The 27,269-nt window shown below is 42.6% G+C and overlaps 2 protein-coding genes and 1 long non-coding RNA gene across 11 annotated transcripts in view; 2 read left to right on the top strand and 1 right to left on the bottom strand.

The window, feature by feature from the left end:
* The window catches only part of ldb2b (LIM domain binding 2b), a 37,064-nt gene extending 19,550 nt beyond the window's left edge, over nt 1-17,514 (top strand). The window contains exons 3-11 of one of the 8 annotated variants that reach the window (XM_042084927.1): nt 3,375-3,547; nt 7,365-7,487; nt 8,596-8,679; nt 9,967-10,090; nt 11,477-11,509; nt 11,621-11,671; nt 11,912-12,036; nt 13,443-13,541; nt 14,535-17,514. In XM_042084927.1, the coding sequence (XP_041940861.1) occupies nt 3,375-3,547; nt 7,365-7,487; nt 8,596-8,679; nt 9,967-10,090; nt 11,477-11,509; nt 11,621-11,671; nt 11,912-12,036; nt 13,443-13,541; nt 14,535-14,765 (1,043 nt within the window). In that variant the 3' untranslated portion in view covers nt 14,766-17,514. Of the gene's footprint in view, nt 1-3,374; nt 3,548-7,364; nt 7,488-8,595; nt 8,680-9,966; nt 10,091-11,476; nt 11,510-11,620; nt 11,672-11,911; nt 12,043-13,442; nt 13,542-14,534 lie in introns of all 8 variants that reach the window. The other 7 variants (XM_042084917.1, XM_042084985.1, XM_042084975.1 and 4 more) reach the window with 7 other exon arrangements.
* Nucleotides 17,055-26,688, bottom strand: LOC121704609. Its single transcript, XR_006030597.1, has 2 exons — nt 26,650-26,688; nt 17,055-17,084 (listed from the first exon to the last, which is right to left on the bottom strand). It is a non-coding gene; the product is annotated as an uncharacterized LOC121704609 (long non-coding RNA).
* Nucleotides 18,428-27,269, top strand: part of tapt1b (transmembrane anterior posterior transformation 1b) — a 28,190-nt gene continuing 19,348 nt past the window's right edge. Inside the window, exons 1-3 of one of the 2 annotated variants that reach the window (XM_042084903.1) lie at nt 18,428-18,653; nt 23,505-23,635; nt 26,321-26,439. In XM_042084903.1, coding sequence (XP_041940837.1) covers nt 18,464-18,653; nt 23,505-23,635; nt 26,321-26,439 — 440 coding nt within the window. In that variant the 5' untranslated portion in view covers nt 18,428-18,463. The remainder of the gene's footprint in view (nt 18,654-23,504; nt 23,636-26,320; nt 26,440-27,269) is intronic. The other variant, XM_042084910.1, reaches the window with a different exon arrangement.

The raw sequence follows: 27,269 nt of genomic DNA, 5'->3' as shown, positions 1-27,269 counted from the left end.
TAAAGTCTGGGGTGTCAGGGAATGTTAAAATGCCTGTCGGTTTTATGGTTTCTATTCCTGATATTCTGTCAGTTTCTCTCACTAACTATCCTCATTCCCCATGTTCTTCACTTTTTCCCCCTTCCTCTCTCTTTCCCCCCTTCCTCTCTCTTTCCCCCCTTCCTCTCTATTCCCCCCTTCCTCTCTTCCCCCTTCCTCTCTCTTCCCCCCTTCCTCTCTCTTCCCCCCCGCTTGCTGTCACTCTCTTTTCTCATAATATTCCCTTCCCCATCAGCATTTCTCTCATTCCCTCGCCCTCCCTCCCTACCTCCCTCGCTCTCTGTCACTCTCTTTCTTCATCTATCTCTCTGTCCCAGTTCTCCCCTCTGCCTCTCTCTCTCTCTCTCTCTCATCCCTCTCTTTTGGCTCAGACCTCTGGCACTACTCCACCTGCCTGGGCTCGGAGGGAAATTCTGTGCCTAAAGTGGCATAAATGAATGTGGCTAATTAAGGGGATGTTAATTATTTGTAAATTGCATGTTTGGACCCATGTTTCTAGAGAGGCATATGTTGTTCAGCCGTGTTTACTAAAAACAAGCCATTTACTAATCTGCTCTCGGGGGTGTACCTTCTGAAGTGGGGCCAGATCATGCATGTCCCTTAAAATCCAAAGATCAGACATGTCCAATGAGGGTGTGTGCGTGTACGTGTGTGTGTGTGCGTGTGCGTGTGCGTGTGCGTGTGTGAGTAGAAAGTATGTGACTGTATATTAGGACGTTTTTGTATATGTGTGTTTGTGAACATGTGTATGTGTTTTGTGTTCCAATTTGCTTATTGAATTTCTGAGTCATGTAAAATTCCGGAGAACAAAAAACCGTGTGATTGACAGCTGCTGGGGCTGTTTGGGGTAGTTGGTGTTAAAATGGAAACTTCAAAAGGCGTCAGAGCTGCGGCGGAGGCCCCTATCGGTGCGCATCTCTTCTCCGCATGGCTCCACTAACCAGGCCAGGAGACATAATAGCAGCACTGGAGGGTGCTGGACCGAAGGGGCGCTCGGACTGTTTAAACAAACCGACACTTTTCATTGGTGTGTATGTGACTGAGTGGGAGGGAGGGAGGGAGGAAGACAGAGAGAAAGAGAGAGAGAGAGAGAGAGAGAGAGAGAGAGAGGGAGAGAGACTGTATCTCTGGTGGGCTTAATGCCTGCAGGCTCCACTCAGCTTCTGCCTGTTTGTTTCTGAATCACAAGAGACACTCTGCACACAGACACACACACAAAGCCAATTTCTATGCTTTTGGCTCTGTGTAGTCCAGCCAAACTGCCCAAGCTACTTCAGCCACGATTACTGCATACTTCCTTCTGCTCTTGGACAATCACAACAACTGCAGCAGGAACATCAACAACACACACGCACACACACACACACACACACACACACATATGCATACATGCGCACACATTCACACATGTACACAGACTCACCAGTAAACAAAACTGCTGTTCATTGCAAGGTCAATGCTTACTTGGCATTAGCCATTAGATATGTGTTATGCAGGGTAGGAATTTTTACAGGTTTACAGGCCACTTTGGCCTTGGTGCCCCCTTCTTTCAATATTCTGTTTTGCGTCCGACTAATAGCGTATTTTATTAGCCTATGGCCTGACAAAATAATCTTAGCATTCACAGCGCAAATTAATGTAGTCTTTTATGCAGTGGAGAAAGTGACAGCGCATGGCAAGAAAGAAAGTGCGTCCAGATTCACCCATTCTTCTCAGTTTAACTGCAGTACTCGCAAAGTAGCCTACTCATCATACAGACATCACAAGTATCACATCACATGAAAGAGCTTTTTCTCAGCTTGTAAACGATGTTAGCCGTTTGGTGAACGGTTCGCGAGACAAATAAATACTATGATTAAATTGAATGATACATTCTAGGTTCTGCGCCTATCTCCCTACCCATACATCTTGGTGGAATACTTCATGAACCCTTCGTTCAAAACATGGCAAACCATATATCAAAATAAACAGCAGACAAAGCAGTCCCCTGTACAGTTAGCCGTTCCAGAGTAATCCAGTTTTGAATTTGCAGCAAATTTCGACATGCATGTCTCCAAATTTGGGCTTTAAGTTTCACAACGTGTTTAAATTTTTCTATGTGATTTTATAACAGGCCAAATACAAAATGTAAATGTTACAAATATCGCCTAGATGTTGGTAAATATTAAAATCAGAGGATATACAGCTGACTAAGAGTTTGTTAAAGTAGCCTTAATGATCACAAAATGCTAAGCATGCATCTAGGCTATTTGTGTTTCTTAAAGCTGAGCTGTGCTTAAATTGTTCAATACATGACTTCATAACAGGCCAAATATAAAGTAAATGTTAAATATAGCCTAGATATCTGTAAATATTAGATAATCAGATGATTTACAGTTCTATGTAATATGTCATGTTTCATGTTTTTGTAATGTTTCATACAGTGATACAGGTCTACTGCAGTGAATAGGCGAATAGGCTAAATACAATTTTGATCATTTTTAGAGCCTACTACTGTATAGGCTAACTTTGGCCTTTGTGCCCTGACATGTGGCCTTTGTGCCCCCCACCAAATATGCACAACTGAAGGCCAAGTGGCCTTGCCCCTAAAATGGTGAAATTCCAAGCCTGGTGTTATGTCTCACTGTAGTGTACTACCCTCATAAACTAGACGGCTCTTGAAAATAACATCATTAAAATTGATATTTGCTATTGTAGTGTGCATCTGAAGAATGACCCCGAAGCCTTTTGGAAAATCTGTCCTCTGTAATCTGTCACCAGATCCAAACCATATCTCCCTGCTAACCAAGCAAAAACCACAGCGGCTCAGCTCTCACCATTTCTTTTACCTTTGCCTTAGAAACTCATCATCATTAATGACCTAAAGATTCCTCTGGAGACCTAGTCCAGTCCAGTCCAAACCACTGTGTTGGTCATATCTCTGTGTGTGATGTTGTGTCTGCTCTGGGCCAGACTGTCCAGAGTAGTGGACGTGCAACAGGGACAAGAGAGTGTGCTGATGTAGTAGACATTCATGCATATCCGTGAGGTTATATGGACAGAGCTCAACAAACACAGACCACCGTTTTAATGTTTAAACAGAATTGTGAATGGTGTGATAGTGGTCTGTGGATGTGAATGGTATTCTCTCAGAGGAGAGTTAGTGTGTGTGTGTGTGTGTGTGTGTGTGTGTGTGTGTGTGTGTGTGTGTGTGTGTGTGTGACACAATTATCAATATAGACACTCAATAATGGTGATATTTCAAAAGAGGACATTGTATAATTTTGTAAAGAAATACCAGATTAAATCACATCTGTTGTGCCCCCCACCCCCCCCCCCCCCCCCCCTCTCCTCAGCGATCGGCCGGACTCTCATCCCCCGGTACTTCAGCACAGTGTTTGAGGGAGGAGTGACTGAGCTCTACTTTGTGCTGAAGCACTCCAAGGAGTCCTTCCACAACTCCATCATCACTCTGGACTGTGACCAGTGCAGTATGATCACACAGCACGGCAAGCCCATGTTCACCAAGGTAGGCTACCGCTCGCAATGTGCATGCCCATGTTCACCAAGGTAGGCTACCGCTCGCAATGTGCATGCCCATATTCACCAAGGTAGGCTACCGCTCGCAATGTGCATGCCCATGTTTACCAAGGTACCCTTCACAATGCACAAGCCTATGTTCACCAAGGTAGGCTACCGCTCGCAATGTGCATGCCCATGTTTACCAAGGTACCCTTCACAATGCACAAGCCTATGTTCACCAAGGTAGGCTACCGCTCGCAATGTGCATGCCCATGTTCACCAAGGTACCCTTCACAATGCACAAGCCTATGTTCACCAAGGTAGGCTACCGCTCGCAATGTGCATGCCCATGTTCACCAAGGTACCCTTCGCAATGCACAAGCCTATGTTCACCAAGGTAGGCTACCGCTCGCAATGTGCATGCCCATGTTTACCAAGGTACCCTTCGCAATGCACAAGCCTATGTTCACCAAGGTAGGCTACCGCTCGCAATGTGCATGCCCATGTTCACCAAGGTACCCTTCACAATGCACAAGCCTATGTTCACCAAGGTACTGTTGGCAATGATAATAGGGAGTGCATTCCCCAACATGATGCAACTCAGGCCAACAATGTCAAAGATCCATACATTGATTTTCCTGAATCCTTAATGCACCTTACAAGGATGGATTCATGGTCTGAAGAAAACTTGAGAACTCAAATGGGCTACTTGCACAAAAGGCTCTAATACGCTTGTTTGTTTTTATTATTGGGCAAACAAGATAATCAGTGTCGGAGTGAAGACGTAAGGAGCAGAATATAACAGAAAATGCCATTACAACACAGTTAACGTTCCACCGGAAAACCAACGAGCAAACTGAGAGCCTTTCGGGCAAGTAGCCCATTGGCTAAGAATTGGGCAACGCAATAATACACGGTGGAAGTGCAGTGGAGGAACAGTGGGTGCAAAGGCACATCAGCACTCTGTGTTTTTTCTCAGACTTCAGTGTTCTCCTAACTTTCTCCTCTCAACTTTCTGCAGCTCTTCATTAGTGCTGCTTGTGTGCTGAGCTCGAATCAGAGCTGTATCTGACTACACCGTTACTCTGTGTTTTTGAAAGCTCTGATCATTTTCTAGAAAAAGTACCATTCTGAGAATGACACGCTTCATATTGTCATAGTGGTTGAACTAAATCATTCTATCCCTGGTGGTTCACTCCTATCATTTAATCAGTGTACCATTTACTTGTCTGCAGTCTGACATGTTGATATTACTTGAACGTAATAATTGTACTGTATAATTCAGAAGCCATTTCAATTAATCACAGTAGTGGTTAATCCAACAGTATTTAAATAAGTAAAATAATGCTTGCTGACAAATGTCACCACTATGCAGGATATTACAGATCTGATGATTCATTGATTGGTTGATATTCAAAATTCATATGTAGGCTATTATTTGGTTGCAAAAAATATACTGACGCTGACGTTTTTGTGAAGTCCAGGTAGAGGATGTGATAATGTTCAGTCTCCAATAGTCTGACATGAAAAAGAACACAGTGCACATGCATCATGGATTTGGGGAATTTTGAGAATTTTTTTTTCTTTAATTAAGTTAAAATAAATAAATAAATAAAACAATACTCTACAGAGAGAATGTGGATAAAGAATTCCAATGATGGAAAAGGAATTCAGGGGACATACAGATTCAGATTGAGGGGTGAGAGCCTGGTAGAAAGATTGAGAAAAAGAGAGAGAGAGAGAGAAAGAGAGGGAGGGGGAGAGAGAGATTTCTCTGCTGCAGGCTGAGATGTTCTCTTTTCTCCCCTGCACCAAGCTCTAATTTATTCCTAATTGTGGATGCAGGGCTGCACAGCACACAAAACAAAAAAGAGGAATCACCCCCATCTCCCTCTGCTCCTCCGCTCCCCTCCTCCCTCTCCCTCCCCTCCTCCCTCTCCCCCCTCCTCCCTCTCTTTCTCCCTCTCTCCCTCCCTCTCTCACTCGCTCTGCCTCGTCCTCTTACCTTTTTCAGCTCTCTCTCATTCTTTCCCTCATCTCTGCTGCCTCTCTCCATCTCCTCCTGTTTTCTGCTCTAAGCTCTGTGCATGGGCAGGGACTGAGAGCTTAAATAATTTCCACATGTTCTGTTTAAGAATAAAAGATTTCACTTTCACAAATTCAAACACATCAGGTTTCCATATTAGGTAAACACCCGTGTAAGCGCGACAAGTGTAATTAATATAACATAATTCATACACAGAGGCAATTCAGTGTCTAACATAAATAAAAGTGTACAAAATATAGTGAATAATAGTAAATAAAAGAATAAAAGTAGAGGTTAGTGCTGGATCCCTTGGCCTTATCCAAAGATTCAGAACCTCACCATTATAGACTAACATTCTAATTGCTATATTAATAGAGGTTATTATGATTATTATTTATATTCTGGCAAAGCCCATCAATATACTGTAGACTGTGTAAGCTCTATCAAAAACACTGCACCATATTACTGTGAGACTATCATTAAACATGGCCAAATAAAACCATTCTAGCTACTAATGCAAACTATCTACATAAAACCACTTTAGCTAGTAATTAACACACACACACACACACACACACACACACACACACACACAAAGCCATTGTAGCCAATAGTTCAATGCTGTAACAACAGTCACAACCATATGCCGTCTGACCATAGATATTCTTTTGAGTGGTAATCAGTTGAGTACTCAGGTTCAGCTTGAATGATCAGGTGACATATTGAGAGAGATATTTATGTAAATGTGAAAACTTAATAGAATTATCAAAGATCTTGCAGTTTAGTGGTTAACCACTTCAGAGCCCTGGCTGAAGGGCCTTACCTGATTAATGAAGGACAACAAAGAAAAACGTAAGAACAAGTTTGTGTGTGTGTGTGTGTGTGTGTGTGTTTCAGTGTTTTGAAAAGAGACCATGTGAGTTGTTTGTGCCTGTTTGTGCCTATTTGTGCATTTGTGTGTTCCAGTGTGTGCGCGTGTGTGTGTGTGTGTGTGTGTGTGTGTGTGTGTGTGTGTGTGTGTGTGTGTGTGTGTGTGTGTGTGTACTGGGGGCATTGATTAGAGTGTGTCTGCTGGGATTACATCCCTCTGGTTGCCATGCCAACTAATCAGCTGCTCTCCGTTGCCTTGGCAACCGAATGTCGGAGCTCAGAGTACCAGAACGAGAATTCCTTACAAACAGAAAATAACGGCTTAATTGGGAAACTACTTTAACATTTACTTTTTCATTCCCAGATACAAATGCTCCTAGGCTAATAAGCAGAACACTGGACTTTTTATTTTCGAGCGAACAAAGAAATGTAAATGTATTGAAAAAATATATTTTATTACGGTCTTTAAATGTATTATTTCAGTTCCATTTTAATTTAGATATCAAGGCCAAACACAAAGATAACATGTTTGTAAATAAATAAATACATAAATCGAAATAAATATTTCAATCTCATTATAAAAACATTTCTTTCAGAGAAAAAAAAAATACTAAATAAGTCTTACAGAGGCTTCAAGTCTGCATGAAGTTATACCTTATTAGCACATCCAACTAAACAACTAAACCCCACTTTCCTCACTGTAACTGTGCACTTTCCACAGAAATATTCGTCACAATAATTCCATTAGGCACTTTGCATTCTTATTCCGTAATTCTGTTTTTGTAGGACCCTTTTCTTTGTTGGTCAGCCATGGGCTTGACATGGTGTGTGGCTACTGCAGTGCTAACAACTCAACTGTGGCACAGTATTTCACTGTAATGGCCTGCATACGTCCTTTTTCACATTCGGACTCCTCTACTTTGGCCAGGTGTGCACGGAGGGCCGGCTGATCTTGGAGTTCGCCTTTGACGACCTGATGCGGATTAAGACGTGGCACTTTACCATCAGGCAGTACAGGGAGCTCATCCCACGCAGCATCCTGGCTGTTCACGTGAGTCCAGAGATCGCCACTGTTTTATGCTGTGTGTGTGTGTGTGTGTGTGTGTGTGTGTGTGTGTGTGTGAGAGAGAGAGAGAGAGAGAGAGAGAGAGAGAGAAAGAGAGAAAGAGAGAGAGAGATGTGGTGTTGCCTGGACAACATTATTTGGTCATTAGAAAAGGCAAACAAAAACTAGACCTCATGCAACAACAGCTATGGCAACTGATCCGAATGAAACCGTAGTGGTGAAAAGAAGTTTGGGAGGTGACACGTGAGCAGATAAATAGCTTTTCTGCACCGTGGCACAGTGGTTATAGCTCTGAACACTTTTACAGATGGAGGTCAACTCTGAATAGCTGTTACTGCCCTCTGAACTTTAACCCCAGGGAATGGGGGTGTAGCCGCGTACTTTTAATCCTGTAATGGAGCACGCTTGTTATATGCTGTGTTAACAGGACCACAGAGGGCCCACGCCTACACCAACACACACACCCACACACACACGCCCATGCCCATACAAGGCATCATTTAATGAATGTGAATTTATGTGTGTGTGTGTGTGTGTGTGTGTGTGTGTGTGTGTGTGTGTGTGTGTTTACATGGTATACACAGTTCAAGCATGTGCATTTCTGTGTGTGAGGCTCCATGAGTATGTGTTTATATGACCAAGATGAGCCACAGTAAGGAATGGAGGAGTGGAATTCTTTGAGTATTAAGTCGTAGTAACAATAGAGCATCTGTCCTGTACAGCACACACCAGCCCTCCCCTCCCCCTTTTTACCCACAACCCCCCTCGGCCCCATCCATCAAACCGGTGTTTGCTTGCAGTATAACTGAGCAATAATCAACTACAGTCGAGGCAGTGAGGGAAAATGCTAGCTCTCAAACATGCTGTTTAAATGGGCTGCATTGGGTCTAGTTGAGTTTTTCAGAGTTATGGGAGTCAGTTGCCTGGGTTAAAAATCACAAAAGAGATGCCTTTGGTTTTGTCAAGGCATGACAAGGTCCTGCTGAAGCCAGGCCACTTGCTCTTTGATGGTGGGGGGAGTGGGGAGGGGGATGTGGAATATCTGTCACGTTTGGGTTTTTCTGATGGTGAGATCCTCTGGTCGCCCACTCAGGCACAAGACCCTGGGGTGCTGGAGCAACTGTCCAAAAACATAACCAGAGTGGGCCTGACCAACTTCACCCTCAACTACCTCAGGGTAAGACACACACACACACACACAGACACACACAGACTCACACTCATGTGCACACACATACACACACATTCTATCATATAATTGAAAAAAAAAAACTGGGAAATCCAGCTCAAGATGTCTGCATTAGGATTACAATAGAATTCGCCACTTTGTAGTACTGTACACACAGTAGTACACGCACGCATGCACGCACGCACGCACGCACACACACACACACACACACACACACACACACACACACACACACACACACACACACACACACACACACATATGCACAGGTATGATGATGAGTCTCTCTGTATCGGTATTAGCTCTATGTCCCATTGTATTTGCAATGTGTTATTCCCCATTGTCTCCATTGTATGTGTGTGTGTGTGTGTGTGTGTGTGGGGGGGGGGGGGGGGGGCACATGAAGGTGGGTACAGGATGCAGAGGGAGAAAGAGAGAAAAGAGAATGAGGAAGAGACAGAGGGATAGGGAGGGATAGAGGAGTTGGGGGGGGGTCTCTCCTCCCCATTTAATCACTGTGCATCAGACACTGTGAATACTTAACCATACAGCAGACAGACAGAGTCTTACTCCACATAAACAAGCTGTTGTTTGGGGGGGGGGGTAGTAGTACAACTGATTCACATTAAATCTCTTTCATTTGGAAAACAAGGCAACAGTGATGCCTCGTGTATTCATCTGTCACTGGCGCTGTTCAGGCTTGATTTGGGCAATAAACCCGTGTGTGATCTAATACGAGCCTCCCAAATCAGTGTGGGGTACCCGTGTCTGTTGGAGTCCTTTATCTGAGCTCCTGCAGTCTACATGTACTGCATATACGCACACACACACAGACACACACACACACACACACACACGCGTATGTTCATAGATACACACACACACAGAATAAGAGAAAGTGTGAGATGGCGCAAAATGTGAGGAAGAGAGAGGGAGAGAGAGAGAAATAGAGAGAGAGAAGAAGAGAGAGAGAGTTAATCAGATGCAGATTTAGTCCCTGTGGATTTGGCTCTTTTTAGTCTGTTTGGTACAGACAGGACTGTATCCCCCCTGCTCCAACCTATGTCTTTGTATCTGATGCATGTGTGAGCACATGAGCATGTGTCTGTGTGTACTGTGTGCACTTTCAGCACTCACATGTCCTAGCTATCGTCATATATGTCACATATTGCACATATATACACACAAGTGTGTGTGTGTGTGTGTGTGTGTGTGTGTGTGTGTGTGTGTGCTGTCAGACACCGAAGTAAAGCTGTGCCTTGTCTTTTTTCGCAGCTGTGTGTAATCCTTGAACCCATGCAAGAGTTGATGTCGCGCCACAAGACATACAACCTGAGCCCGCGCGACTGCCTAAAGACCTGCCTGTTCCAGAAGTGGCAGCGCATGGTAGCACCCCCAGGTAGGGCCAAGTGCTGGACGCGGACGTGGACGAGCGTACGGGGGTCTTACTGGGAAGCGGTAGACATATGTTTGACTTCTCACTGTCGCTCTGTTTATGCAAGAGCTTGGGTGGCCAGCTCAGACAATTCTTCTTCCTTGGAGAGAACACACACAAACTGTCTCTTTTTCACAGACACACACACACACACACACACACACACACACACACACACACACACACACACACACACACACACACAATACACTCTCACAAGCACACACAAACCCATTTCCGACACACATACACACATATTCATACACACATATACACACACACATACACACACTGCTCTCATCCATGTCTTTCCTGCCATTCTTCTCCTCTTATCTGCACATTGTGAACATCCCTCCTTTCTTTCTCCAAGGGAAGGAAGCAGGCATACACGCCGGAGCTGATAACCCCAGCGCCTGGCTCCGAGAGGGTTAACGCCACTAACCCGCTCTCCTGTTTATTTCAGCCTTGTTCTGTTTCTCTATTCTCTTTTAGTTCCTTTCTTTTGAGGTAAACAATACCATTAAGCCTACAGTGGTAAAGCTTGTTTCTGAACGTGGTAAACATATTTCTTATTCGCAATTAACATTTCAAAGACAGCGGGTGTGCATCGTCCAGGGTATAACGGATTTCGGCAGAAACAAATGTGGACTAATTAATTAAGTAGTTGACCTTGAGTGTATTCTGTATATTGTGCTTAAGTTCAAAAGAATACAAAATCATTTCCCCAGGTAGAAGTGGATTAGAAGGTAATTCAGAGTATTGTTGTTATTTTTATTTTTTCTACCTCTTCAAATCAAAGAAAACATGCTTTATGTTTTTGAGAAGTAAACAAAATAAATAACTTGATTCTGTTACATATTGTGAATTGTTCTCCATCTGGAGGAATGAACACAGGTTAGAGATACTGGCACCCCGCAGCAAGATGTGTCTGATAGCGCACCCGAGCCCCCCCCCCCGCCTCCTCCTCCCCTCCCCCATCCTCTCCACCCCCACACCTCCTGACTGCCAATGAAATATGCCCCTATTGCACAGCCAAACAATGTCTGCCTGTGCCAGTGTAGAAATGGGGTGGTTGGTAATGGTTATGTCTTATGCTTTCAGCAGGAGAGTTTTGAACATTCTAACAAAAGATTCCGTTCCGTGACTATTTAAGATTCTAAAAATCTATGTTAAATGATGAAATCAGATATTCTTTAGAACGTTCATTTTAAAACATACTCACAAAGATCCTTGATTACTCGCAAGATAGAGCAACATAATTCATTTTAACCCTCTCTGATACTCGTCACACCGGTGTGACTGCACTTGCTATTCCCTCTCACAGCTAACACTGCTCTTTGTGTGTTACAGAGGTGAGGGCAGACACAGACAGAAAGACAGAGAGTGAGTGAGAGAAAGAGAGAGAAAGAGAGAGAGTGTGTGAGACAGAGAGAGTAAGAATATATATATATATATATATATATATATTAAAAAATCATTTTTTTTTTCTCTTAGGTCATCCTCCGAACTTCAAATCAGAAATATTTCCAACAAACCACAAAAAAGGTACTTAGCGTCCATATACTGTACATCCATCCATTCATGTGTTCATCTAACCATGAGTCCATCAGCTACTTCTCCCTCATCCTTTCATCCATGCACACATGCATCCAACTTATCTAACCATGCTCTCATCTGTTCATCTGTTTACCCCTACACATATTCAGCCTACATCATAGATGTTGGTCTGCTGCCTAATGGAAACTCACTGTCCATCTCTTCTCTCCCCTGTGGTGTGATTGGCAGCTGAGCCCGCCCGACAGACGACGACAAAGAGGCGGAAAAGGAAGAACTCGGCAAGCAGTGCGTCCAGTGGCGTGGGCAACAGCAAGAAGCGCAGCCCGGCCAGCACCTTCAGTCTGTCCACACAGGTACCTGTAAGGAACCCCAGATTTCTGTCTTCCTACATGTAGTACACACACACACACACACACACACACACACACACACACACACACACACACAGACACATCTGCACACACACACACACACACACACACTGCTTAAGATGAGACACTTAAGTGTGAAGGGAATGAATCGTTTTAGAGGGAAGGGAGGCAGCAGGCATCAGTTCAGTGACACAGCTATTCACACTACAGGGGACAAGGCCTAGGTGTGTTTGTGTGCGTTTTGGTGTTTTGTGTGTGTGTGTGTGTGTGTGTGTGTGTGTGTGTGTGTGTGTGTGTGTGTGTGTGTGTGTGTGTGCCTGTGTGCCTGCGTGCCTGCGTGCGTGCGTGTGTGTACATATGTGTGAATTTGTGCATGTGTGTGTTAGAGAGAGAAATAAGGGTTAGAGCTCATTCGCTGATAGAAAGGCTATTCTGTTGACAGTATCAACAGTGCCCCCTACTGTTACTTGAGGAAAATTGCAACCTATTCAGTAAGTGACCTTGCAGTGAAATTAAAATATATTTTGATGGTCAAACTGAATATCAACATGTAACATGTTTATGCATTTATATTAACCTAGGACAGTTCTTAAAATCAATGGTAGCACTCACCTTTTAAATGCTGGTAAAGAAGCTAGTGTGTCTGAGTTTTGTCCTGAGCTGGTCCTGGTCATTAATCAGAAAAGCTGATTAATCCCATCTGTTGATCACTGAGATATAACACTATTTTGCTTTAATTCATTTACATGTTTTTATGTGTTATTTTATGATGGTTTTCAAATGTAAGTGATTACATTCGAATGTGAGTCTGATTTAAATATAATGATGATTATAGTTTTCATTCCATCTTAGTTCATATTAAAAAATATTTTGATTAGCCTATTAGTGTTCCACCTACAACTAACAAACACCTTAGTTGATGCTCTTCATATGCAACTGTTGCATATGAAGAGCATCACAAAAATCATAGTTACAGCTCTTATATTGACCAACATAACATAAACACTTCTCCCCAAGTAGCAAGTTTAAATGTATCACCACATTACATTACAAAAAACTTTTATCAACCTTACTTGATTTGCCAAATCACATATTTCCAACTGCACCACAATCTCATTTCACTATTTCTGCAAATTAATTTTTAACTCTAAGAGCATTCTCTTTCAATGCACAGGTTTCCATGTAGCTAACCTGGCTTTTAGTATGCATTAGCAGCCATTAACATTGCACTAGTAAGATAACACTAATTCAAATGTAGCTGGTCCTCTATGTGTCTCTGTTGTAAGTGCTAGTGTCCTGTTAGCTCTAGCATGTAGCCTACATCTCAGTTAGTTAGCGTGTAGCTTGTTAGCTTGTCTGACTCTCTTTCTCTATGTGATTGTAATTAGTGCTCTCCGTCTCTGGTTCCCCCAGCCCAAAGCGGCCGGCGGAGTGACGGGGGGGTTTTCCGCGGCGCGCGGAGGCGGGTGGCCGGAGACGGAGCCGGGGTAGGTGTGACTGACAGGCGGTGCCAAACAACAGATGGCAAGCCCAGGGCCTGCTGCCAGTCAGCACGTGCCATACTAACGACTCAATTACATATGCAAATGAGCTAAATCAGCAGGCATATTGTACCGTAGTTGACGAGTAGACCTAAAGTAATGAACTGAAGTAATTAAGTTGTTGGAAATTTACACATTTGTTTTTCTCTTTTCATTGTGCAAAAGGGGGCTTATTTTTAGAGAGTGTAGTGAGAAAAGGTGTGTGTCCAGTATGTGTGTGTGTGTGAGAGAGAGAAAGAGAGAGAGAGAGAGAGAGAAAGAGAAAGAGAAATAGAAATAGAAATAGAAAGAGAGAGAGAGAGAGTCAGAATGTAGAGCAGAGGAATACTACACCAATAACTACACTGCAGTATAGATAAGTGTCTCCTCTTGACATCTAGGCTGTACCATACAGAACACTGCAGAAATAGACTGTGAGGTAAACACACACTTATACAGACGCATAAACACACACACACACACACACACACTGCTCACTTTATAATAACACCTCACACTGTTACTCACTTCAAGTTGCTTGTAAAGTTAGCTGACATATTCAACAGTTTATCTGCAATGATGGTTATCATTAGGTAGGAGAGACTGCTTTCATTTGATGGAATAATAAGCAGTTCATTCTGTCTCTCCTCCCCTGTTTTTTTTCTTTGCTGTCTCTCTCTCTCTCTCTCTCTCTCTCTCTCTCTGCTATTTTTGTCCCATCTGTCTTTTCCCTGACATTCTCCCTCTATCCAACACTCCTAATTCATACATCTTTCTATCTGTCTGTTTCTGTTTCTCCCCATTTTTTCTTCCTTGTGTCGAACCTCTCTTGCTTCCCTGTCCCTGCCAAATTCTTTCATGCATTCTGCTCCATATCGCCCATCTTTCTCCCTTTTCTGTCCTCCTCCCTTTCTTCCTCTTCCTCGGTCTCTTCCCTTTCCTCCCTCTCTTTCCCTGCAGGATGTGATGGTGGTAGGGGAGCCCACTCTGATGGGTGGTGAGTTTGGGGACGAGGATGAGCGTCTGATCACCCGTCTGGAGAACACGCAGTATGACGCCGCCAACGGCCTTGATGACGAGGAGGACTACACTTCCTCCCCGGCGCTAGGCAACAACGGCCCCTGGAACAGCAAGCCCCCAAACCCCCAGGACAGCAAGACCGACGCCACGGCAACCCAGCCAAGCCAGTAGCACAACCGCACCACCCACACCCCCATCACCACAGAATGGCAAGTCACCATGCAGGTTCTAAACAAGAACCCCAAGGACTCTATATACAACTCTCTCTGTAGTAACAGCTCAGTAAACAGACACTGTGTCAATACAAATCCCATAGCATGAAATATTACTGCAAAACAACCTTAGCCAACTGAATTCCTCAGCAATGATGTTCTCCAAGTAACCAAGTCTGGGCCCACGATTCAGAGAGAAAGACTGAACTCAATGGGCACTCATTCTGCAGGACTCATTAACCGAGGAGTGGAATTTTGCATATGCACTGTATATAAACTGGTAGAGTTTGGCGAACAGAGAAAAGTAATGCGTTGGACATGAACACCAACCCCCTCCCCCATCCCCCGAACTGCGTATTGAACTGAGTTGAAGATGGATCCAGTTGACCGTCCAACTATAACAAAGTTGATCGATGGCCCAACTCAAACTGAGCAGGACTCTGTGTAAAAGCCTTCATCAGCACGAGCAAACCTGGACCAGGTGTGGGCCTAACACAGGACCCACTCAGCCTAGAAAGACGTTGGAAATAATGAGGGTATTTTTTCTCCTTTTTGAAAGAAAGACAATAGGTTGTCTTGACATATTGGGTTTTTTAGTAAACAGTGAACACATCAATTTTGTTGTTGTTGTTCTTGTTGTCATTGTTGCTTTTCGTGGCGACGCAGTAAGCTACTGTCCCATTGTTTTCTCCATCTCCGAGTTGAAGTCATTTTCTACAGCCTCTCTGCCCACACAGATCCCTCCCCATTTTATACATCTGTGTACAGTGTAACATATCAGCTCTCCTTCACACCCACACACATATGTACATAGCATCTGATTCTCTCTGCCTCATTTTTTACACCCATGAACAGCAATTTGTATCTATGTTTTCTTCCATTTATTTGAAGCCACACAGAAGTTGTAAAAAAAAAAAAACCTTTGTGAATGTCATATTGTATGGCAATGGTTTGTTAAACAATGTTCCCCCTGGTGATTTATTATTCATCATCTTTTACGCAGACGGTTTGTCTGACGAAGCTTCATCTTTTTTTTTTGGTAAAAAAAGAAAGAAAAATCACAAGAAATTTATATTTTGGTGTCTTTTTTTTTAAACATTAAATTCCCTCTCATGAATAACATGTAAATTATGAAGTCACTCTGAAGACCAAAAAGTCCCACTCCTTGTGTAGTAAACAACTGGTCATATTTACTGATGTCATTCTAAAATAAAAAAAACATTGAGTTTGAACACAGTTCATGAGCAGACAATAGATGTTACATGTTTGTTTTGTTCTTTTTATGGTTAATGTTTTTTTTATTTGTATTCCCAATCTAAACAACATTCTGGATGATAATACATATACAATTGCAACCAATTCTTAGGGTATAATTTCTAATTAATTTGAATAATATATTAGCTGTTTGTATAATCAGGGAGTTGAAATGGCCATAAATATCACCTGTTAAAAGCAGGCGTAACATTGCTTGTAGGAATTTATGACCATAATCTACTACAGTATAATTTCATTATCATAACAATACTATGCACAAATAAATATCTTAGTAAAACATGTTGCTTGTGTTAGATCAGAGCACAAGTCAATAATCCTGTAAAGCTTCTTGAGCTGAGCAAAACAGATGAACACCTGAACTTACTAACCACTAAATATAGGAGTTAAGCCCACCCTGGGAATTTTACCTTAAGTATCTCTCCAATATTTTTCTTACATGGGTGCAAGTGTGTGTGTGTGTGTGTGTGTGTGTGTGTGTGTGTGTGTGTGTGTGTGTCTAGGACTGTGTGTGTGTTGGTAAGGTCAGTGCATGTCTGTCTGATCATTTCTGACGTGAGAGCATGTGATTGTAATTACTGGGGATTTCCCCCCCTCTTTAAAAAGCATCTGGTTGATTTCTTTTGAAATCTCTGCTCCGGTTAACTCCTGGTGGCTTTATGACCAAACGTTGCCCGGGAGAAAATTGAATTTAGTGTGTGGGGGTGGGGACTTGTTTCCCTTTTGCTGTGTGTGTGTGTGTGTGTGTGTTTTAGTTTTGTGTTGAATGAGGTTGGTTGGAGTTAGTCTCCTTGTGTAAGGGATGCATGCCATACGTACGCATGACCTTAACATCTGTGTAGACTGCCGTTGTGTTCTTGGTGAGAACCATAAAATCAGGTTTGGGTGGGATAGCCAATGTCAAGTCGGGGTTAAATATAAGGGCTGTAAATTGGTGCAAGGGTGCTGTGATATCAAAGGGATTTCTTTTCACACACACACACACACACACACACACACACACACACTGCAAGGTCCTGTATTGCATGGCAATGTTGATGATTCCAAAATGTTAGTGCTGTTTAGGTTGGGAATATAACAGGTTCATTATGTAAATATAACGATATTAACAGACTCATACACAGGGCAGCTGAATTTAACCTTTGTTTCTCTTATGCGGAATGTGCTGTTCCTTAGTTGTGTTATACTTCATGTTTGAACATATCTGCTAAAAAATGACCTCAAAGTCCCCCTCCATTGTTCATGCACTCATGCATATACCTTGTTTGTATATTTCTACATTTGTTATGATGCCAAGTACATTTCAAACATCTGTTATCACATTATTTTAACCCAAAATGGAATATACCTGCAGATATCTATGTCCGTCAACACTTGTGTGTTTCATGTATGCTTTGCTCTTATTTGTGCTAATAAACTGTGTTTAGTTGACAGTTGTCCATGACTCTCCTTTGGTCTTGATTCTGTGTTGACTGGTATATTTGAAGGAGTGCATTTGTCATTCGGACTTTTGAGCTTTGACTGTTTAGAAGAGCCTCACTGGTGACAAACCCTACCCTATGAGTTTCTTTTGAAAGCATTTTTTTTCCACTCACATCATGTATTGTAGCAGGCTGCCCTCTAGTGAAAAATATTCTGTATTACCGCTGGTTGCCTCTGAAGGAAAATAGGCAGTAGGCCTATATTTCAGTTAGCCTCAAAACCTTTTGACATTGCTCAATAGTAGCTAGTAAGAAAGGTAGGGTACCCATTCTAAAATAAAATATAACGTAATAATGTCACATCAGTTATCCATGTGTTTAAATCTAAACTAAGCAGTGGGTGTATTGAATACAACTCAAATAATTAATAGTCTCTCTCTCCCTCTCTTTCTTTCTTTCTTTCTTTCTTTCTCTCTCTCTCTCTCTGTCTGATAACTCTCTAACGAGAACAAGGTTGGATCAAGTTGTGAGCTGTGAATGGAGGAACTAATTCATATTTTTCCCAATCATGAAACTTCTTGTGGATTTCATAGTCTCTTGGTTTCCTGACATCTTTTAGCAGAGACTGAGTAGGCCTAAGTTACTCAAGGCCATATGACACATTGACTACGCACACGCACACACACATTGACTACGCGTAGTCAATGTGTGTGTTTGTTACAAGGTTCCCCACAAAAAAAAAAAAAAATCAAGAAAAATGCCATCAAAACATAAAACCACAACATAGCCTACTTTACCAGCATTTTCTCTGAATTTAAATCGCATAACGTTATTTTATTATGTAACAAAAGTAGGACGCACCTATGGGCTTTGCATTGTGGTAAATGTAGTCCTGCTGCTGAGGTTCCCAGTGACGTTTCGGTATGTTGTGTCTGTCGGCTGATTTCGGTGCGAACGAGTGAAGATGGCGGACTCGGTAGCGGCTGGCGTTGGGGAGGAAAAAGAAACCGAGAATGAGGATAAGGAGAGGGAGAAAAGGGCCTTTAACAACACCAACCGGTCCGAAAAGAGTGGTGGCCCCTCCGAAGTGACAGAGACCCTGGGATTTTATGAAAGAAACGCCAATAAGAAGGACAAGAAGCGTAATCTCTCTGGTGAGGGCAATCTGCGTCCACCAAAACGCCAGCTAGCTATCGCTATCACAGCTAGAAGCTAGCTAGACCCCTCACACTGAGCTGTCACAACATAGTTGCTAGCAAATATTCTATGCTAGCCTGAAATAACAAACTGGCTACTTAAATGTCATGCATGATCTATTTCAGTGTTTTCCCTCAGGTAAGTTAGCCTCAAATAATCATGTGGCAGATTGCATAACAGGATCGAACGTTAAAGTAGACCAGTGTATTTGTTATTAAGCTACTAGCTAGCATAACTAGCTTAACCATAACCACAAATAAATGACGTCGAATATGGCTAGTTTACACGCCAATTAAGGTTTTAAGGTAGCTGTAAACTGTGTTCTGAATAACTAGATCAGTAATGATAGTGCGTCATTAATGAACTTTCATCCAGCTGTGGATGTCAACATGTCTGGCTTACGTGGATGTGAGAAAGTCAGACAGCTGTTCATGTAATCGTCTGCCTCCAGAAATAACAACATTAGCTGCTAGCACGATTTTAATGTAATTTGCTTATCCTCTGCACATACCTTTAGAAACTTTGTTATGATTTTACCCCAATATTACGTCGACTCTGAACATGATAACGATATTCGGAGTGTATTTCTTTCTGGTTCCTTTTTTTAGTTTATGCTGTATTTAATCAAGCTGTTGTAGCAAACAGGTTAACAACAGGCTCTAACTTTTCCTTGAAAGCATAACCTATAAATGTATGTCAGCCAACATTAGCTACCGTTGACGAGCGAGCGACAGAACAAGTAGCCTATCGCAGGGTCATTTGAGGTAACGCATCGAGTCCAAGCCAGCCTATTAGACCCACTACTAGATTTCCCCCCCCTCATATGATGCTAAAACATATGGGTAGTCTGTCACAATAAACTTTGCAGTGACTTTATCATTTGTGATGTTCTCTGGAAAGGTGAACACTACGGCAGTGTTGCTGAAATGAATGAGCACCAACATCGTGCTATTGTGTAATTTTACACCACTGAGGATCAATTGAAGGAACAAAATGAAGTTCCCTTTACAGTGGATCTGTAGTCTGGAGGCAGCTTCTATTTGACACCTTGTCATGCAGTCTGTCAATTATTGCCCTTTCCCTTGTGAAGTCATTTCCTAGGATTATTATGTAGGTTACTGAGTGGTTGTAACAGGAAAGAGGAGTGGCAGAGTTCTGCTGTGTGTGGTTGACACTCACCTGGTTAAAGGTTCACCCAAGGACGCGCTTGTAACCATTCTGTAGAGTACAGAACTCGTTTCAGAGCCATGAGAGTGTATGAAGCAGACATTGATATAACTTCGATGTGGGATTTAATGCAGCAGTAGGGAGTGTTTGGTCAAAATGTAGAAATATCACTACTGAAAAATCTACTGGAAAAAAGACAACAAACAACATTGCCATTGATATAGATTTGCTAGCATGGCAACTCATGCCTTTGGCTGATACAGTAATCAAATAATGACATGTTGTAATTAACTTTCACAGGACCTCAGCATGCACAGAACTGCATGGTGCAGAACTTGCACAGAACTGCGTATAGTGCATAACCTAGTGCATATCCCAGTGCATGACCTATTGCATAGCCTAGTGCATATCCCAGTGCATGACCTATTGCATAGCCTAGTACATAGCCTACATGTAGTGCATAGCCTAGACTGCTAGTTGTGTTTATCTGTCTTCCACATGACCTTATATCATGAAAAATGTCATGATATGATTTTTGCAAAAGCTGTTGCATAGCATCTGTTTAAGCATTCCAATTTGGCAATGAACGGACGAAACGCACGCCACTCAATGGCCTCGGTGTTAGGCATATGTCCTCTATTTGTTCCTGCTTGTCAGATTGACTGTAAACACTTGATGTGGAATTCTAACGATGCATTTAGCCTATTGCTGGCCAAAATTGCCAGGAAGCCAAAATGTTACCAGTTAGCTTATTCATTTTTTCATGCCTAATGTGTTTTGTGTATTTAATTTAAAGTAACAGGCTACAACCTTTTTTCATTGTAGTTTATTATATTGGTTGATAAATCATCTGTTGTTTAGAGTAGCAGATTGGTTTTGCACTATTCTTAATGCCAAAGCAGTGCTGTTCATTCTCTCCAAACTCAAATGTCATTGGATGAGAGAACAGATTGCAGCCTTTACCCCATCTATTGCTCCAGTTCACTGTAGGGTCTACACGCTACATGTCCAAAGCCGCCTGCTGCAGAGGACACTATGTGATCAACCAAACTCTGCCTGTAAACTATTGGTTAGCCTACTCGAAAACGATTCATTAGCAAAAGGAAAGAAACTGAAAATGTGTCTGGACTGATTGCTGACAACACCCAGAATGCTGTGCGGTGGTATTTGGGGGAATTGTGTAGGTTAAATGTTTGTGTTTTAGACCTTACTTAGGGATTATGTGTGTTGTGTACGGGTCTGCATGCTCCTGTGTTATCCTTGTGTCGGCGTGAATGTGACTACCCTCTTTGTGCATAGCGTGTGTTAGCGTCTACCCTTGTGTGTTCTTTGTAATGATGTTGGTGTCCTCCGCTTTTGCCTGAATAAAGCGTTGCCTTGACAAGAAGTGTCGCATATTGCTACAAGTTTATGTGTTGTTCCTAGGAATTGTGTCATACATGTAGGCTAAGTAGTGTAATAGGTTACTACCTTGTTACGGCAAGTTTTGCTTAGTATTTTGCTGTATGGCCCAAAGATATTTTTATTTGATAACGAAAAATATTTAGCACCCTTCGTTTGTGCAAATTTATGTTTGTTTCAGCACTTTATGCTACATTCATGTTTACATTCTTATAGTAGTAAAACACTGTATTCTGTTTTCCAGATGATTAGCCTCAGTTTGTGTGCAAAACATGTGAGAATTAAGTAAGGAAAAGGTAGGCCTAGTACCTTGCTCCTGAAAGTGCAGGTGAACTGTTGCCCAGAGGTCAGGAATGAAGGGTTACAGCATTGCGACTTCAAAAACTAATCCACATATTTAAGGAGGCTAGCTGTCTCCGGGCTGTGATCTCTGTCGCATAGTGATGAGGTCATGTGAACTCATGAACATTAAAACTGTGGATTAGTTTTGAAATGTCAAATGTCAGTATGCCACAACTGGTGCAGGGCTAGTAGCAGGGGTAACCTGGTTTACATCAGCACACATTTTGTTTTTATTTCTATAACAGGTTGCATGAAACCAGTAGATATCAGTGTGAAGCCGAGTGAGAATTTACGTATCAAGGAAATGGCCTTGGGAATTTATTAAGGTCTTATAAATGGTCTTGTGAATGGTATTGTAGGTCTTATAATTGTCTTGGGAAGATTTTGTTTCACCTAGGGGATTGTTGCTGACTTGAGTGCATGAAGATGTTCACATTAAAAGCAAAAGCTTTTTTTATCTCCTGGTTAGGACCATAATAGAGTCAAGCAGTGCCTGCTAGTTCTCAGGCTGAGTGTGTGCACAGGGTTGGCAGAACCGTCTCCTGCAAATATGTGCTGACTGTCCACAGATCTGACTTTTTTTTTTATTATTACTTTATTTAAATGTAGTGCTTTCATTTACAATCCAATCATTATGACAGGTCTTCTTCTACTGCACTACTATTTAACATTTTTACATTTTGCCCTTCAAAAATAGACAATCACCAACAGAAACAAAACACAAAAAACATTACATTGATAGACAATAATTGACAGACATTACATTGACAGAAAAAAAAAAACAAGAACAAAACAGAGGGAACATCACAACAAAAGCAAAGCATCCACAACAAATGACAGAGACAAAGACATAAATATTTGTGTCTTTGTCTCTGTCACAGATCTGACTTGAGTATGTCATCGAGAGCAAAGAGCTTTCAAGAAACATACACATATCTTATCTTCCTGACCTCTGTTTGATGCAGCTGACTGACCCCAGTCTTCCCCTCTTCAGAACTGTGTGTGTGTGTGTGTGTGTGTGTGTGTGTGTGTGTGTGTGTGTGTATGTGTGTGTGTGTGTGTGTGTGCCTCAATGGTGCTGCAGCAGTGCATCTGTAATCGGCAGAAGTGGAACAGCTCAGATGATGAAAGCAGATTACCCCATTAGCACACACCATAGTGTTTATAAATATTGTCATTGTGTAAAATCTATGTTATGATTCTCACACAGTGTTAGTTGTTGTGGCTGTGTGGCCGCATGGTGTGCACATGTGTGCTACCACTGGGGTCTCCATGTGCTTTTGTTTGTCGCCCTGAGGCCAAGTTTGTGTCCCAAACTACTCTTTTTTTTTTTAATGGAAGAGGATAGAGGAAGCGCGATAAGCAGAACAGTGAGGGACAGACCGGGCTAGTTCTCCTCTCACTGTTTTGGGAAGCGCATGGCGAAAAAGCCCTAGCAGATGCGTGTGTCCTCCTGCCCAATGAAAAACAGATCCATAGGAGTTCTCTGCCCGGGGGCCTGGAGTCTCCTGCTCTTTTCAGCGCGTTTGCCTCCTGCAGCACAGATCATTCTGTCCCGCAAAAAAGACCAGAATGTACAGAATGCTATACCCCTGTGTGTATGGCTGGATGAATGTGGGCGTGTATGTGTGTGTGTGTTTGTGGGTGGAGGGTGGGTGGGAACTGCTCCGCTTATACACGTGTGTGTGTGTGTGTGTGAGAGAGAGAGAGAGATAGAGAGAGAAAGAGAAAAAGAGAGAGAACTGAGTTGTGTGTATGAGGGAGGCGGGTAGAGAAAGAGTAAATGGCATGTGCATAGAATAGGAGCTGTGGAAAAGCCCATTGTGTGCTTGCAATGATGCATTGTTTGTTTGTTTGTTTGTGGTTGTTGACAGTCTTGTTGTTGGTTTCAAATGCAGATCTTTCCCTGGTGCGGTTCATCAGTGCTGAGCTGACCAGAGGCTACTTTCTGGAACACAATGAGGCCAAATACACAGAGCGCAGGGAGAGGGTCTACACCTGCCTACGCATCCCCAAAGAGCTGGAAAAGGTTGGTGCTACGCTACGCATTCCTGGTCAGCCTGGGCCAACATCCACACAGATCAAAGGAGATTTGGACATAACACTTGGATTTAACTTTGGCTAACTCTTGTCATTATTTGGTCAAGTCAAGAATACAGTATACTTAAATGATCCACGGTGGGAAAATGCAAATGAAATTTAGCTTGGAAATAGGTTATGTTTTTACTAATGAACAATAAACAAACGGTGTAGTAGGGCCACCAATAGAAATCCAGGCCAAGCTTCCTGTGTTGACATTGGCAAGTCATAAATCAAATGGTGTGAACTCCTTGCAGTTCCACATGCATAAACTGACTTTACGTGTCCACTCTATGTAACAGCCTCTAATGGATTGAAAGAACATGCAGTTCCTGAGGAGCACAGTGTACTTACAATATGTCATCTCTCACCAGCTCTCATGATATGGGCCCTGACTGTTGCAATTCATTTTATTTATGTAAAGGTTTAGGTTCTATTAGTTAAAGGAGAGGAATTATATAAATACATGAAAAGTATGACTGGCTGTGCTTGTTGTTGGGGGTTTCATCAACTAGTTAAGTAGTTGACAACTAAAATCACTAAATCGCTGCTGTAGGCAGCAGTCAACTAGTTGTGGACCAAATGGCTGAAGGCCAAACAGACTAGACAATCCTATGTGTGGAAGAGCTTTACCGAAAGTGAGACCTGTTCCACAGTGACATATAAGTTGTTTACAGCTGTACTAATGTACATTAAGAATACGTATGCTATGGATAACCATCTAAAGGTGAAACACCCATTGCCAACAGCTAGCACTAGCAATAAGGTTAGCACTAGCACTGTAGAACTAGTCGACTAGTCTATAACTATTAGGAGAAAAATTGTCAACTAGTAAAAATCTGTAATTGTGAAACCCCTATTATATTGCTGCATGATCAGAGGCACTTCAGATGCAACCTTATCCATGCCTTCTCTGTATAATACATTTACTGTATGTCTCATTGGAATGTATCATTTTCTAGTCTATGCATGACACATGCATGTTTTCTCTTTCATGTGCTGTAGTTTTTCATTCACTAGAGGGAGACAAAGACAAGCAAATCCAGAGTTTTCCTGAGGTTTGCAGAGGGCTTAGTTTCCTTTTCAAAGAGCATGTTTAAACATTCTGTCAGCAGGGCCAGAGAATGCGTCCATCATGCAGCAATCACACAAACCCTTATCTACTCTTATTGATTGACAGGTCATTCTTGTTGCCGGCCTCGCTGAGCCCAAGCTGCTACTTACTTTACTCTTATGTCTGTGCAAAATAGGCCACTTTTACTGTGGTTTGCATGTTCATTCTGATCTACCACCTACATATATTTTTATGTTCATTTGGCATAGGGGTTCTGCAAAAACACTTAGGTGCTGCACCTAAGACTTTATAATGTGGAAAACTCTGAAATAGCATCATAATGAAGTGAACGAACAAGTGAGCTTCACATCAATCTACATTACTTTCCATGCAAGTGTAAGACAAAAATAGAAAAGGTTTTCTCTTCTTCGGATTGATACAGCAAAATGGTTTATTCCAGTGTAAAATGGTAGAAAAGTTCACAAGAGTTCACAAAGGTTCAACCTATGCCTGTCCTCGGCATATTCTCTGGAGTTCTCTCTCCTTCGTCCTGTCTGCCTGAACTCCCTAAAAGTTACCAACTCAAGTCATTATATGCTGGTCTCAGTGCAAATTAATCTGGCTTCTACCCAGATAGCCTTTTGTCCTATGTATATGATACCTTTGGCTGGGATGGTTTTCAGTGGCTTACCCCCAAAACCTATTCTATGATCGTTGGTGTTTCACACCTCACCTGGCTGCCATCAGAACATCAGAACTTCGTTGGAGAAATGATATCACTCATACATTTCGGCAGGATTCATTTCTTACACAAGGAATCACATATTTTGGTGGTCCGGTTTGTTAAATCAATTCAAAGTTTCTACTGTAAAGACCAAAAAATATATCTCTCTTCATTTTTCGAATTGAGATGGGTGTTTGTCCATTGTCACAAGCAAACGCTCATTGATTGCTGGGGTGATGAGGTCATAAGTCAGGGACCAGAGGTCACATCCAGCCAATCAGGTTAGAGCTGAGTGCCTGAGTCATGCATGGGTGAGCTGGTATTTCCTCTGAGGAGCACTCATCCTGCTGGAGCTCTCTGAAGAAAAGCCATCCTCCCCCAGTCCCACAGCTCCCAGGCCCCACTGAAAGAGCTCTAGAGTGGGGGAATCCAGGCCGGGAAAACTGGCCTCAGGAGGAATGGGGCGAGATTCTCTACTACGAATCTTTCCAAAGGTACTGGTTGAGTAGGAGCAGGCTGAGGGCTAGTTGATATACCGGTAAGCTTCTTAAGGGCTGGGAGTTAGCACAAAGCAACACTGTAGCATGGTAGTGTTATGTTGCATGTGGAATTTGGCCTGCTTATGTGAACATGGGTAGAAATGGCACTGATGTTGTTAATACCTTTGGGAAATTTGTTGAATTTTCTTGATTCTTCGAATTTCACTATATAGCGCACAGTGTGAGGAGATTCTCTGACAGATTAATACTTCAATTTTAACTTTTGTCTTTCCTTTCTCTCTATTCCTCTTTCTGTCTCTCCCTCTGCCACTCCACCCCCCCCCCCCCCCCCATCTCTCCCTCTGTGTGGCGGTGCAGCTGATGACGTTTGGCTTCTTCCTGTGTCTGGATGCGTTCTTGTACGTGTTCACTTTGCTGCCTCTCAGAGTGCTGCTGGCCCTCATCAGGCTGCTCACACTGCCCTGCTGTGGGCTCAGGTGAGACCATGTGCTCCCACACACTCGTACTCCTCTCTCGCTCACGCGCACACACAAACTCACACACACACACACACACACACACACACACACACACACACACACACACACACACACACACACACACACACACACACACACACACACACAGACATGTACACGCGCACACATGCATATGTGTCAATTACAGTTATGCCCACCTCTCCCCACCACACACACACACACACACACACACACACACACACACACATACACACACACACACGTGGACCCCTTACACTTATACCCGACTCATGGACGCGAGAGACATGATCATTATACATGTGCTAGGACACACACACAGACACACTAGACAAGGGGTAGGCAACCTGCTGCCCGAGGGCCACATGCTGTTCCCCTCTAGTGGCTCCCTGGCTTTCTCTAAAAATGGAAGTTATAAAATATCTCTAGCAATTTCATATAGTTGTTCAACTTCAAGCTGTCCCATAACATAACATATTAACAGTTAGTGAAATATTATACTGTACAATACAGCATATATGCAGAGTATGGTGAGTTCCATATTCCTGAGGCAAACAAAGATAGAGATGTTTAAACTGATTTCTTTTAAATGCTTCCAAACTTCCAATATCTTTGCGGCCCCATACATTTTTTTTAATTTTATTTCTGGTAAAAAAAATGGCCCCTTTAAGAGAAAAGGTTGCCGACCCCTGCACTAGACACATATGTAGACAGGCAGACACACACAGAACAAGACTTATGTATATACCAGGGTGCACACCAGACATATACACACACACACACACACACACACACACACACACACACAC

Source organism: Alosa sapidissima, chromosome 1 (genome assembly GCF_018492685.1).
Source record: "Alosa sapidissima isolate fAloSap1 chromosome 1, fAloSap1.pri, whole genome shotgun sequence".
NCBI lineage: Eukaryota > Metazoa > Chordata > Actinopteri > Clupeiformes > Clupeidae > Alosa > Alosa sapidissima.
The sequence above is the reverse complement of the archived record's forward strand: the minus strand, read 5'-3'. Positions and strand labels throughout refer to the sequence as shown.